The 14198-nt window shown below is 50.0% G+C and overlaps 7 protein-coding genes across 7 annotated transcripts; 4 read left to right on the forward strand and 3 right to left on the reverse strand.

Annotated features, from left to right (window-relative positions):
- Nucleotides 1–137: 137 nt before the first annotated feature.
- On the reverse strand, nt 138–2276 carry PC9H_010873 (uncharacterized protein; the record flags this gene model as incomplete). The annotated part of the gene is made up of 9 exons (XM_036780366.1): nt 138–553; nt 610–714; nt 773–957; nt 1007–1165; nt 1225–1492; nt 1550–1729; nt 1783–1842; nt 1897–1985; nt 2044–2276. 9 exons carry the CDS (start codon nt 2274–2276, stop codon nt 138–140), a joined length of 1695 nt encoding a protein of 564 aa, XP_036627749.1.
- A 354-nt stretch (nt 2277–2630) lies between these two features.
- Nucleotides 2631–3370, reverse strand: PC9H_010874 (uncharacterized protein; the record flags this gene model as incomplete). The annotated part of the gene is made up of 3 exons (XM_036780367.1): nt 2631–3001; nt 3073–3158; nt 3210–3370. The coding sequence occupies 3 exons, from the start codon at nt 3368–3370 to the stop codon at nt 2631–2633; spliced, it is 618 nt and encodes a 205-aa protein (XP_036627750.1).
- A 1325-nt stretch (nt 3371–4695) lies between these two features.
- PC9H_010875 (uncharacterized protein) lies at nt 4696–5673 on the forward strand (the record flags this gene model as incomplete). The annotated part of the gene is made up of 4 exons (XM_036780368.1): nt 4696–4792; nt 4844–5068; nt 5154–5459; nt 5522–5673. The coding sequence occupies 4 exons, from the start codon at nt 4696–4698 to the stop codon at nt 5671–5673; spliced, it is 780 nt and encodes a 259-aa protein (XP_036627751.1).
- Nucleotides 5674–7304: 1631 nt separating this feature from the next.
- On the forward strand, nt 7305–8456 carry PC9H_010876 (uncharacterized protein; the record flags this gene model as incomplete). The annotated part of the gene is made up of 2 exons (XM_036780369.1): nt 7305–8204; nt 8325–8456. 2 exons carry the CDS (start codon nt 7305–7307, stop codon nt 8454–8456), a joined length of 1032 nt encoding a protein of 343 aa, XP_036627752.1.
- Nucleotides 8457–9366: 910 nt separating this feature from the next.
- On the forward strand, nt 9367–10791 carry PC9H_010877 (uncharacterized protein; the record flags this gene model as incomplete). The annotated part of the gene is made up of 4 exons (XM_036780370.1): nt 9367–9393; nt 9714–9869; nt 9939–10080; nt 10151–10791. 4 exons carry the CDS (start codon nt 9367–9369, stop codon nt 10789–10791), a joined length of 966 nt encoding a protein of 321 aa, XP_036627753.1.
- Nucleotides 10792–11515: 724 nt separating this feature from the next.
- On the reverse strand, nt 11516–12079 carry PC9H_010878 (uncharacterized protein; the record flags this gene model as incomplete). Its single annotated transcript, XM_036780371.1, has 4 exons — nt 11516–11583; nt 11639–11779; nt 11844–12011; nt 12067–12079. 4 exons carry the CDS (start codon nt 12077–12079, stop codon nt 11516–11518), a joined length of 390 nt encoding a protein of 129 aa, XP_036627754.1.
- Nucleotides 12080–13169: 1090 nt separating this feature from the next.
- PC9H_010879 (uncharacterized protein) lies at nt 13170–14188 on the forward strand (the record flags this gene model as incomplete). The annotated part of the gene is made up of 4 exons (XM_036780372.1): nt 13170–13336; nt 13394–13549; nt 13598–13869; nt 13920–14188. 4 exons carry the CDS (start codon nt 13170–13172, stop codon nt 14186–14188), a joined length of 864 nt encoding a protein of 287 aa, XP_036627755.1.
- Between the last annotated feature and the right edge of the window lie 10 nt (nt 14189–14198).

Below are 14198 nucleotides of genomic sequence, written 5' to 3' on the forward strand. Positions count from 1 at the left end.
AACAGAGTGCACAAAGTCCATGAGTATGCAAATAACAACAAGTATATATAATAGTAGTCGACAGTCCATACTAATAACGAGTGCAAGATCTTACATTGAAGTTCAGATATTTGATGGAGAGACGAGAGGTGCTAGTGCTAGTATCGATGATCCCAGGGGTTTGAATACTGATTTGGAGGAGGGCCTTGGCTGTACTGAGGAGGCTGCTGATTGTACTGGGGGTTTGGTGCCTGGTACTGACTTTGCTGGTACGGATCGTACTGGGTGTTGGGGTTGTAGTACTGTTGCATCCCCGCAGCATTCGTGGGTGCGTTTGTCTGATCACCAAGAGAGTGGTACGCGGTCTTGCGATTTCTCGCTTGGCGAACCTTGTTGAAGATGAGGAAGCCAACGACGATGAGGAAGGCAAGACCGATGAGGACACCAGCCAAGATATAATAGAGCGTCCTCTTGCTGCCTGAAGAGGCCGTATTATTGTTATGCGAACTTGCAAGTGTTCGGTCGGTCGTGGTGTCATTGCCCCCCAAACGAACACGAACAAATTCAGAATGTCCTGTGAGACATGGATTGGTCGGTCTTCGATAAACGGAAATGCAGACTTAGACCCACCATCTGAAAGGCCGGTAGTAGAAAGGAATTGGATGTACGGGTCCCCTTTGCCTTTGGATTCGGCCAAGAAGTCCCCGAAGTCAATCAAGGTATAGGCGTTACGAACTGACATCAAGATGGTGAGTAAACATGAACTTCGGGGGGAGAGAAGGTATAAACCCACGGAAAGACATTCCCAGGATCATATCAAAGTTGGGGCTCTTGCCAAGGTTGAACAGAATAGGTTGGAACTTCAATATACGCTTCAGGAAGATGAAAAGGGATACATGAAGGAGAACTGACATACCAATACAGCAATCCTGTCCCTGGGCATTTCTAATGCTATCGATACCGATGAGGGAAGGTTCTCTGCAACGTATTTGACGATGGTCTACAAATATTATATGGTTGCACTCACAAGGCAGCGTCAAGGGGGTGGATGCGGTAAGACTGGCCTGCAAATTTGAAAGTGATGTTGACTTCTTCAGTGCAAGGCACGATCCATGTTCTCCCTATACCAGAAACATTTGCAAACTGGGCGCCTGGGATGTCTCCATAGAAGGCATCGGCAACAGCCCTTAGAAAACACGTAGAATTAGCACAGAACACAAAAATGCAACATCGACTTGTACACACCTTGGGACCTGACTGAGACTGAATCCTGTGTCCACAATGGCCGTAACTTGCTTCTTGTTCTTCGTCTCATCTACAGCCGTCTTCACTTTCACGGGTTGACCAGTAGGCCCAATGATTCCATCTGCATCCAACAGTACTTGAAAGTGCTGGTCACCGACTTCCCAGATAGGCACGTCGGTTACTGTGAGCTTGGGCTGCGATGTGATGTTCTCGAAGCCAGGTAAAATTTCGCCAATGGTGAGGTCGCCAGGAAACGTATCGACGGGATCTATATGGATGGCCAACACATAAGATTAGAAGGGATCAGTGGAAGCCAGGTACTAACCTTCCGAACGTCCAAGAAGCACAGTCATGAAGTTGGGCGTAGAGGTGTTCTGAAGGAAAATACGATCGAGGACCGCATGTCCGTCTGAGCTGTTGAGAGTACGGAAGATATTCGAGCCGCTATTAGGACCAAGACCAATCAGGCCAGTTCCTGCTGGCTCATCACCCGGTGTGATCTCAACTAGTTCGAGAACCTCAACACCAGCAGGGTATACAGTCGACCGGGAGACTCACGATACGCCTGGTTGAGTACTGTGTGTCCAGCAAAATCCAAATGTGCTTTCTTGATAGGGCCTTATATGACAGAGTAAGTGCCTGGCGCATATAACAGCAGTTTTGAGCGCGCACCTTTTACCTCGCCAATGGCGTACGTGACGCCACTGGCCTTGCCTGTGTCCTGACTTTCTGGGACTTTGCCAGCTACCCAGAGATCCGTGCTGCAGGTAACGCACTCAGCTGCCGCCCCGCCGACTCTCATTTCAGGCGCATGCGTACCTTCCTGTGTCAATGAGGACAGTGAACTCGGCTCCCCCTAGCGTGATGTTCGTGTAATAGCTAACGTCTCCTTTGTTCGTCAAGGGTGAAACGTTTCCCCGTCGTCCCAGCAAAACACCGTCGCTTGAGGTCGGGTGTCTGCGCCCGTGCATAGTCAGCTTGATGGCATTGACGACGTCTCCGAACGCAATGAATGAGCTGAGCGCGCCGACACAGAAGTGGCCTAACCGCATCGCACGAAGAACCCTGGAGGACGGGGAGAAAAGAAAGATGTGAGGAAGGTGAAGAAAGAGGAGAGAGAAAGAGAAAAAGATGGGATAGTTGTGTTTCTGTCGTGCATCTATAGAGACAGTGGCGGTGTCTGATCCCCGTTCGGCGTGTGCGGCCTTGGGCGCTGATTGGCCCCGCGCCTTCCGCGAGGCAATGGTGTACGAGGGCGCCTATCTTACCCTGTTGTTTCGACCACAGGAAGGCAATGCACGCATCTGGGAATCATTCATGTTGAGCATCAGGTATGCATCAATGCAAGTCACGCTGTCTGATACAAGCATAGCCGCCATAACTTAGAAGTACACGAAATAGTCCATTCAATGAGAAGGTGGTGACCACGGTGTCGCATAAGGAACGTTAGGATCATAATGTGGCTGCTGGAAGGTACCTGCTGGACGGTCGACTGGCTCCGGGTCTGGTAACCTCGCGTACACACCACCTGACGCAGGACCTCCACCCTTCGACTTTGACTTTGGCATCGACATCGATATGGAAGCAACCTTGCTTTGCATCCGATGCTTCCTAAAACAGTGGCACGACACCGCAATCATAGCAATCAAGAAGATCAAGCCAGCGACCGCCCCAATGACAATTGCATATCCAACATTTCGCGGATGTGCAGGCTTCTCCTTGCCCTCTGCTTTGTTTCGCGGCACTAGGTGATGGAACACCTGAGCAGCAGTGAGCTCTGTAGGATCCGTGGTGAAGTGCGTGGGTTAGAGGACAAGTAGTGTGCAGTTAAGATTCGATACCACTTACCTGACCGCGTAATGTCAGATGAATAGCGAACTACTACACTTCCCCCTACTTCCACGCCTTGGGGGATCCGTACATCTGCATTGGCTCTGATCCACCGGATCAGAAAATATTCCTAGACTACTTGGGGTTGCACTCACGAAGAAACATCCACAGCAAACGCATGCTCTGACGTCCCCATGCCATGTGCGATCCCGGCGTAATTTTCAGGCGTCTTCCAATTGGAGCTGATGGCCGCAGCTTTGATCGACTGGACGAGTGCGAAACAAAAGAAGAGGCTTGAGCTTGCCTTGGTTCTCATCGAGATTCCGTAGGTAGAAGAAGGAAAAACAGGGCGTAACCAGCCATCACAACAAACCCGTATTTGAGTGGATTAGGGTCCAGGGATACAAGGATAACAGTGAGTCGACCCTTCACGCATCAGGAGTAATTCCGCACAAGATCGGAGTTTCGCCATCGTCGCAAAGAGCGCCGGCGAGGCAAGGCGATATAGATGTTGTTCTATACTCCAAGCAAGATGTCCGAGATGTCTGTAAGGGACGAAGGAGACTAACAGTTCCAATGGTACGCGTTGTCACCGACGGCGTACTCGAGTTTTAAGACACATTAGGCGCTCAATTTAATCGCCCCTGTGACTTAAACGTGACCGCGCGCCTCCCGGCACCGAACTGTACCGACAAGTAAGTTCCCCCCCGCTCTCATCGCGTTTTTATGGCTAAACTATCTTTTCAGATATACGTTATGTTTGCTCTGGATCTGCAATAGGAATTACCCTGGTCCGTTGTAAATCATCTCCTTGAAAGGCTGGGTTGATGAATTCCCTAGCCTCTTATAGTGCCTCTGTCGTAACCGACTGTGCAACGCGGTCGTCCAAAGACATGCACAGGTTTATCGGCGACCTCGCGCGGTATCTCCTCTGATCTGCTTCGGTGTCAGACCTTCTGAAGCTACAGATACGGAGCGCTCAGAGTAGACTTCGCGACAGAAACGAAGCCCCCGAATTAAACGCAACTCTATCGGATAGTACTCCTTAGTTATGGATCTTTCCTCCACCACTGGCGGTACATAAAAACTATTAGTAAACACTTAAACTGCACCAGGTCTGGGGCTTTGTAACTCACATGTACAACCAACAGCCCTCGAACTTCAAGGCCGCGCTCCGACTTTTCGAGGTTTCTTTCTCATCTTGCAGCGGAAGTGCGTGATGATCGAATAATTCAAATTCTCCCAGCATGCTCTGCCGCCAGCTACCTGGAATATGCATAGGTTCATGTGACGCCATTCCACAGCCGTCAATTTAAGACCAACCTAACGGGATGTTTCAAGTCAAGCACATCCGTACGAATTTTCGCATGCCTATCATGTGGCTAACTTGCTGTAATTCTTCTCACTGGAGTATGCACCCAGCCACGTAGCCATTCTTCCGCAGTGATCGTGGAGCGTTGAAACCGTTCCTGCTAGACATCGTTGAACGCTTAAAGCGAACAACTCATTCGGCCACCGTGGGCAGACTCCATTGGCCGACGCTACGATCTTGGTAAGTACATTCTCAAAGCACTGTAAATATTGACCTATAAAGCATGGTTTTTGACATTCACCAGCCTGCACTAGAGGCGAAAATACCAGATGGAACGTCCCAACGGCTCACATTTTCAGGATGGACACTACCAGATAAATACCTACCATCAAGGAAGCTATCGAGTGGCTGACACCATTGTGTCGAGTACGTCGTCATTCACCAAAGTCCTCCACCTATTCTAACGTATAATCATAGGCAACTCTGTCGAGAATCTAGGTCTTCCGTACGCCTGGAGCCAGCCGGCCATCCCACAAATGATGGATAGGCATGTTAATGACACCGGTCACATACAGCAACATCCACAATTCCATCATAGTACTGCTTCCAGTCAATACCTTCAGCACTTCCATGGCGAACAGGCGTACGTGGCGCCTTCAGGCTCGCTCTTCCAAAGTCCGGCATTTTATTCCACCGATAACTGTGGGTGGACCCCGCCTTGAATTATTGCTCAGAAGCTGAAGTCTCTTTGGAGGTATAGCAAATAATTTTAATAGCTATTATTCAGCTGTCCAACCGTTCAACGATACTTCAGACGGTCACATTTACTTGGCACCCCGCGATATACCGCGAACGGATTATCGTAATTCCCTCCACCTCGTTCCCCGGACAGTCGCTGACTACATCACTGCGACAGTATCCAATATTCCGCCTGGCTCGTCGGAGCCTGGACCATCTATGATCAGCTTGCCTGCCTCTAGGCAGCTAGCTACCGATGCCGTGTCCGACGCTGCTGAGAAGCGGCGTGTCAACCCGCACCGATTCTTTTGCCAATACTGCGACAGAGGCTTCACAGCCAGGCACAATTATTATCGTATGTCTCGAGCACAGCATTCTCCGTGGCGTCTACTGACTTGTTGCTATCATGATGTCAAGGTCATTTAGGCGCCCACAATGATGAACGTCCGTTCAGCTGTGAATGCGGGTCCGCCTTCACCACCAAGTCAGACCTCAAACGTCACATGTTCAAGTCAAAGAAGCACGGTAACGGACAGTTCCATTCGACGGAATGCAATGAAGCTGGATAGTTCTCCCTCGTTACACCGCTGTAATGCTTATCCCGGGTATGGAATACAAGGTTCAGCTTGGTGATATCATTTTGGCTGTCCGAGAGATTAAGTTCTTGATCGCATAGTGTTTCCGCTTCTGCCACTTTGGCCGGTACAAGATGGGCACCGGATATGGTTTGTTATCTATTTCCTGGAGATGCCGTGTGCAATGTACGGAAACAAAATCTTCTAGGCACTTAATCGGTATATACTTGAATAAGCGTCACAAATGAAGTAAGGGGCTAACGGTAGCATCACAGAAAATTCTGACATGGGAAGTAGGCTAAAGTGGGAGGTAGATAATGCCGTAGATTGTGTCAGAGGTCTTGGTGCACATCGGCAGCTTATCTGATAGCATGAAGCACGTATGTTGAAGTATATATTTGCATCGAAAGCTGTAGTAGGCCTCAACGCCTCGGTCGGACCCTACAACAGCCCCAAGGTGATAATTATGATTTTGTGATAGGCCAGCGTCGTTAGCAGAATTAAGTGATTTGTCCACGGACAAGTAGTCAGTTCCCGGCATAGAACCCTGATAGTAATGGAACGTTGGTTGAACTTACATAACTCTTGAGAAAACAAGCCTTTAAACAACCATGAAATTGTCATGACTGTGGCGGTAAAGTTCCCTGGCACCGTTAGTGGATGATTGCACGTCGAACAGTCTGCTCGGCCCTCGACCTCTACTGAAGGAAGATCGTACAGAGAGCCCCATTGGTGGGGGTAGCCGAAAGTCGGTACGCATACTCTCTCAGGGGGGCTATATTGCCCGCAAGGCTAAGAATAGGCGTACAGCACAATTTCCTGCCCGGATGGAATTTCGCAGTGACGCGGAGTGTAGCGCCACGCACTTAAGACTCCGACACTTGCGTCGCACCGTGGCGGTTCTCGCTAGATCCATTCAGCAGTATTATGGCCTAATCAGTGGCTGAGAGCTTGCCATTAGCGTTGGCGTGACCTAGAGGTGACTCTTCTCTACTTCTGAATGATTTTCTGACTGGTGTCTGATGTCGGGATCATTTACTAGTACTTACTGGGATGGCCAGTAATTGTCCAACATTTCAAAGAATACCTTCGCATTACCGATCAGCCGAACCGCTGGAAAAACATGCCTGGGTCTGAAGGATCAGCGGCGCTCAACAAGCAGGAAGGTCTGAATTGAATCTCAAAGATTGCATCGCTTAGCCCACCCATTGGTACCCCTCGACCTAACGTCTCCGCGAATCCGCATGGAATCCTCACGCATGCGCTGTTTCGGTATGCAGACATGAAGCTCGGAGAACAATTTACCCGAGTGGTAGTTGATCTTAAGTCCAGCACTTCGGCGAATACAGCGCGATCACCCCAACGGAAGGAGGTTACGAACTTGCGGATAATTAGTGGAAACAAGTTTCTCAATTATTTACCTAGAAACCCCAACACCCTGTTGATCTGACTCTTGGCTGATTCGAATATTTGCAGACTCGGACAAGAAGTCACAACATTGCTTAGTCATACGGGCGCTTAATACTGCGATCTCGCAGATGAGTGGGTTTGAGCCAAAAAATACCGCTTTTCAGGTCATTTCGTTTCTGCTTTATTGGTATCTCATTGACGACGCTACGAACAGCATGGACGGTTATACTATAGCGCAAGGGGACCCCCGTTACAACCACCAAGAACAGCGACCACCAACAAACTGGGCACCGCATTTGTTGTCGACGACCCACACAGGCCAGTCGTTTCCGACGCCAGTCACCCCGTCCGGAGTGCCAGACCATGGGCAGCACTATCCCTTCTACCCCACGCAGGGATCTGCAACAGGACAGCAGCAGCCTCAAAATACGAACCAGCCTGGTAACGGTGGTTCTGGAGACCACGCTCACCCTCATCCAATGAGTAGGACCACTTCGTCGCTGTCGTTGAATCTATCGTCGCTGACCGTGACATCGCCCACGAACCTGTCGCCAATTAACCCACCCCAGTCGAGTCATGGATTGTCGCCCGTGGCCTCTCTGGGTCCATCCAATAACCACCCGTACCACCATTCTCATCACAATATAGCTTCCCAATTCCAATATAACGTTCCTGAAACTACCTTAGCCCCTTCGCAACAGCAGCAGCAGCCTCAGGGAGCGCCTGTGCAAGTCCCTGGAAGTAGCCACGGTAGTGGAACATCGACGCCCTACGACGAGAGCACGCCCCAGCAGTTTCACGATAGGCGCATGGCAGCGACGCCCACCACGGCATCCCGCTCATCATCCGCGTCAAGTATGGGGCTCCTCCGTAAGCGGAGTTTCAGTTCGAATGGGGCAAGCACGGACACGCTGGTTGAAGTTGATGAAGTCTACGACGATTCGATGGACACGACGACTCCAGGCTCGACAGCCTATGATGATGGAATGGACATGCGCTACACTCCTGGTCCGGGAACGGGCACAGGAAACGCGAGCCCCGTCGATGGCAGTGGGAGCGGCGGTGAGGACGATAACGGAGGCGGTACTCCGGTCGCGTCAGGAGCGGAGAGGGAGGTGGGTTGGCGATGGGCTTGAATATGAATGTCCTTGGGAAGCCGATGGCCACGAACAACTTCGTGACAAAACTGTATCAGTGAGTGTCTTTCGTATCACCTTCATTTTCTGTGGATGTAGTTAGCTCGAGGGGCTGGGAAGGCAGCGTCGCCTTTCCAACAGACTGTCATCCTTCATATACTGTGGCACGCCAGTGGACTCGCTGTCACCACCCCTGGCCTAGAGGTACCGCCGGCAGCCCTTCTTCGGTAGCCCCATCCGCCTACTCTCCACCATGCACACTTGCTCCCTTCGACATCCTTGCCCTTGATTAGCGATGCGTCACGCGCCAACCTTCTAGTTGGCTTAGAACTCTCTAGCCACGTTGTGTCAGCCGATTCTCTGCGATCATACGTTTCAGCTGCCCACATGTCACTTGTGTTGAACAACTACACCCGCACTTCTACCGAATGTTGACCGACGGAGCTTTGGCTTCGATCGTCGAGTAGATTTGACATGAACTCGTGGTTTTACACGAGTCGGACCCAGACTTGTTGAACCCCCCGCGAATGTTATGGTCGAGTGTTGAAGAGAGGAAGATGCTTGTGAGGATGCATGCCCACAGAATTGCAGTGGGAGAGCTCGTTGCCATGGTTCGACCCTGTTGATCACAGAGGCTTCTCAAAACATCCGCCAATCGTATCAGGCAGGCCGATTCCATGTTATCGTTCATACTCCCGGGAAGCCGAACCCATAGCCGCTCTTCCTCAAATTAGCTGCCTCGCCTCGCGCTTCATTTCCCACTTACCATTTAATTATTCCATTCATACTAAGTTCTGATTATTTACTGACTCCCGTGGTCACATGTAGGATGATCAGTGACCCAAAGTCAACGCAGTTCATCGCTTGGACAGAACATGGGACTTCGTTCGTCGTCTCGAATGTTGGCGAGTTCAGCAGGACTATCCTGGGTTCTCACTTCAAGCACAACAACGTGGGTCTTTTTTCGTCCGCTGTAAATTATCCAGGAGCCATTTAGCCATCCAGCCCCTTCTATGCTCTTCCTGTTTCATAACCAACTCCGCATATGGGCCATTCGCCGGTTGACGTTGTTGTGCCCCCTCGTGGAGTTGAATTACTAACTTATACCGTACAGTTTTCGAGTTTTGTGAGGCAGCTCAACATGTACGGCTTCCATAAAATCAACAGGGTTCGTGCTCTGTCCTTGTCTTCCTCCATAAGAACTCATTTCGCATCTCCATTTTCTGTGACTATCCCACCCGTGGCAATCCCGATGCCAATCCGTCACCCCTCTTCGTCTACCCCTGACGCCTTCCTCGTTCCACCTTACCCATTTACGGACAAAATGACCTTCACACCATCACTCCCAACTGATCTTGGTATTGACGACGATGCTGGTACCTTGACCCTACGACCCATCTTTCTGGCCATCTATGATGCTGATGTTGATTCGTAATCATCATCTCATATATTGCATGCGACGCCAACGTATGTTCGTCGCACATACAGACACCCCGGGCCCAACGTACCTCCACGGATGCCCAGACTTGGGAATTCTCCCATCTGAAGTTCCTTCGAAATCGCCCAGACTTACTGGACGAGATTAAGCGCAAAGCCCTTGAACCTGATCCAGCCGTCAAGCATCGTGTTGAACTGCCTGGCGAAGTAAGTTCACACAAACTTAGGTGACCCACGATTGTACGTACACTGATACCGCAAATTGCTTCCTTTCAGGTTGCAGCCCAACTCGGCGCCATGCGTGATGAAAACCGCCGAGTATGGGAACAACTCAATATTGAGCGTAGGCGTACCGAAAGGCTTGTCAATGTAGTTGCTCGTTTGTGGGATGTAGCGAGTAAAGGATTTCCTGGCAGCGGTGAGTAACCTAATCATGGCGAGGGGGACCAAGTTATCTATGTTCGCATGCCTGATCACTTCAACCACAGTGCCGCCTTTCCCTAACGATCTTCTCGACTCTGCTGATAACCCAGACATCTATGTTACATCGCCGGCACCTGGCGCTTCCCGCTACCCACCCCCGCTGACCATGAATATGGGGAATCCACCAATGCATTCCATGCACCACAATCTCAGTTCACCGAACTCCAGCCCAACAAACTCTGAATCCCCTTCACATGTTCATCAAAGCCAACAACGACCTCAGTCTCTCTCTAGGCAGCATAGCTTTCAGCACGTCTCTTTCTCGCGAGGCGATGGGGCCAACTCTCCAGGATCCATATCTATGGAACTTTATGATAACAGCGACGTGGGGGATGTCGGACGCATCAGCACGAAAAGACAACGGATGGCGGTCGATGACAGCGGACTCGTCACATCCAGTGGGGGAGATCCTCTTTCGAGCCTCTCGACGTCAAATGGAAGTAACGTTGCTGTTAAGAAGTCCTCTAGAGCCCGGAGTGACTCGGCACCTCTGGGCTACGGCCTTAACTCGTGGCAAGGCACCACAAGGCCCCGCAGTGGCAGCAATCTGTCTGGCCAGCGTGGGGTTCCCAATATAGGTAACTTCACAAGGGGGAACACTACTCCCTTGCTGTCGATGGCCTCCAGCACCAATCCTCCTCGATAGTCCGTAGAAAAACAGGAGTTATCTACCCCGTCTTCTATTTATCTATTTATCACACTCAGGAAAAGACTAAAACCCATGACACCCGGACATTGTTCTATATATCCACTCGCCTTCCTCCGTCTCCCCCAACAACATAGACTTCTGCTGCTGATATCAGTTTCCCCAGCAAAAAAATCGAGCAGTCACCCACGCTCCCCTCGTTACTTCCCCTTCCACCCGTTTACTCTTTGCCATATTATCGCCGTGTTGCTTTATCTCATTCATCTTTCTTGCTATGTACAAAGTTGTGCCCGCTTTCTTCCTGCTTGCACTCCTGCAGCTCGTCGTCGTCGTCCTGCCCCATCTGTATCAACATTGTCCGTTCAAGCGGACCAGGATTCCCGTGTACATCCATCTATTACACCATGTATCCCGCTCTCTGCTGCACTTGACTACTCTGGATTGGAACGGAACCAGTATACCTATATCCTTTGGTTCTCTATCCGCTTTACAACGCCCTACCCATGTTTGCACAATACTAGATGTGTATGACGCTCAAGGAATATATCTTGACCCGATGTGCCCCTCTGTGGTCAAGGTTATACCCGTAGTGCAGTTGATGACTGTTATCCTGGAGATCTCCATCCGAATTCTGCTGTGACCAAAAATGATACATATCTGCAAGACTAATGATACAGGCTGGTACGGTACCAATGTCCAATGAACGTCCTATCGACTAACTCGTTCAGGCAGCTCCGTGCTTGTTCAAGTACGCTTGGGCATGCGCTTTGGCTTCCTTGGAAACATGAGGATCTGAGAAGGGTAAGTCGTTAGCCACTGACGGAAGCGATGCCGAAAACACACTTACTGCTCAATGCAGCCTTGTAACCAGCAAGAACGCGAGTCTGATGCTCATCATGCGTACTCTCAGCAGGTTTTTCGATGCTGTACCCTACCGCCTCCAATATTTCGCGGGCGTAAGCAATGTCTTGTTGCGTAATGGATTCGCCTATTTTGGGCAACAGATAAATTCAACCGTTGTTATATACATAGACACTGACGGCGAGACGTACTGTCACTATATCCTGTCAGATTTTGCGGGGTACTTTGATTCTGATTGTCGGCGCCCATCTCGTGGAGACGTTCCGCAGCGCGTTCTTTAGCCTCCTCAGAGACATTTGGGTTGTGAATGGCTGCTTTCAAGCCACCAGCAACGTTGATAGGGTTTTTGTCTGTGTATCCTAGCGAAATCTAGCGTCAATTATGGGAAAGGCTAAACAAATCAACTCAACTCACGGGTAGTGGACATGTTGTAATCTACGACGACTCGGCGAGATTTGAATATGATTTAGTATATGAGTAGGATGCTTTTGGCTGTTAGACCTCGAGCTTATATACCTCTGAATGGACCGTCACTACGTATTATTGTCTCCAAATTATGCGTCACTTACGTTGGAGTGGTCCTGGTCCAAGTGGAAAAGTGGCGCGAGGAGGAGCATGCTCCCATGTTACCAGCCGATCACACGAGAAACGGCCGCCCCACAACTTCAAACGTTAAACGGTTTGCTGTAGATTTAACTAGCTAATAATGTCAAAGAATAAAATCGAGTGGAGATAATCAACATCCCGGGGACAATCATTTGTAGCCCCACTGTACTCCAGAGTGGAGGATCGGTGCGACATGTTATATCTCCTGATGACCCCTAAGGAGTGAGGGGTATTAACCAGTACATTAGCAATATTCTACCTCTTCAATCTTATGCGAGTGTAGATATGGAAGGTATGCAGCTGGGTCTCAGACAGTACTAAATTCTGGACCTATCTAATCTTGGCAGTAGTAAATGAGGAGCTAGCGGTAGTTGTTATAATGACTGAGCTGACATTTATGATGAGTTACCAACTGTATTAGACTTGGGATACCTCAGAGTATATTCACCTAAGAATATTTTTACCTTGGACTTACAATTGATTATTTCATAATGCATAAATGGATTTTGTGATTTTCTCGACGAGGGCACAACCTCTCCCCAAATCTATTAGTCAGATATCCAAGATGTCTATTACATATATATTTTGGTATTTTATTCGAAGCCAGCACATGTGAGTGTACGATTTATACTGAGTCCATTAGTGTCCAAAAATATTATGCATTATGAGGTACGACTAAGGAAATTTGAAGCGGTAAAGAACATTAAGCGCCGGACGGATTGCGCGTAACAGCCCGGCTTCGGCTATCAGATAAGATCAGAAAATCGACGTATACGTCGAAGTGACTGCCACTGCCTAGATACAGCACGCCATCACCTCTCATCACCTCCAGGACCGCCACATAAATCCAGAGCCGACGGCGCTCTGCTCTCCCTCCTTGTTCTCTTACCACCACCATTCCCTTCACCACAATGGCCACTGTCGACCTCAATCTTCCGATCTCTGAAATTCTTCACAAAGGCACCGTGAAGAGTCACGACGAGGTCGCAAAGAGTCCCGGTGCCGCTGCCTTGGTGAACGCTGCACTCCCCCGCGAGGAGTACGTACGCTTCCTCATGATATTGTGGCACATCTATGGGTATTGTTCCTTCTTTTCCCTTTTAGACACTGTGGGACTGACCATTGCCGTTATCAGCGCCATCGAAGAAGCACTTGAACGCCATGCGGCTAACACGGTTCTGCAACCTACATATAACCCTATCCTCCTCGCCAGGAAGTCCAGTCTTTCTGCAGACATTTCGGCCGTCCTCCAGGTTCCTGAATCATCATGGCAGGCCCACCCCATCTACACGTCGCTCATGGCCTCCCCCCCACCCGCACTCACCGCCTACACCTCCAGAATCACAGACATAGAATCCACAGACCCGTCGCTACTACTAGCGCATTCTTATGCTCGCTATCTTGGTGATTTGAGCGGTGGTCAGGTCATCAAGCACCGAACAGCCAAGGCCTACGGACTCGATGAACAGTCGAATATCGGGCTTTCATTCTACACATTCCGCCAATTAGGATCGTCTGTGCCGGCCACGAGCCAAGGGGACATGAAGAAGATCAAAGTCTGGTTCAAGGCCGGGATGGACGCTGGAGTGGGAGATGATACGAAACTCAAAGGTACATTCCCTTTCGTTCCCATCCAACATTGTCATACTGATGTCATGCAGAGGCATTGCTGCGTGAGGCGAATACTGCGTTTGAGCTTAATGCTGGCCTTTTGAATGACCTTTCTATCGATGAGAAGCTGCAACAGCCTGTTGTCCCCATACTCCAGCCCGTGCCTGCGGAGAAGACATACTCAATAGCCACCGTCTTTTCAGTCATCACCGCCATTTGCTTGGCCCACTTTTTGTTGGTAATTGGGGGATTCACAGGGGCCAAGGGCTACTCGAAGCTGCTCGCTGCCGAGCAGTGGGTGGCATCGCTTTTGTCGTGATCGACATGTT

The sequence above is a fragment of the Pleurotus ostreatus genome, assembly GCF_014466165.1.
Source record: "Pleurotus ostreatus strain PC9 chromosome Unknown scaffold_8, whole genome shotgun sequence".
Classification (NCBI taxonomy): domain Eukaryota; kingdom Fungi; phylum Basidiomycota; class Agaricomycetes; order Agaricales; family Pleurotaceae; genus Pleurotus; species Pleurotus ostreatus.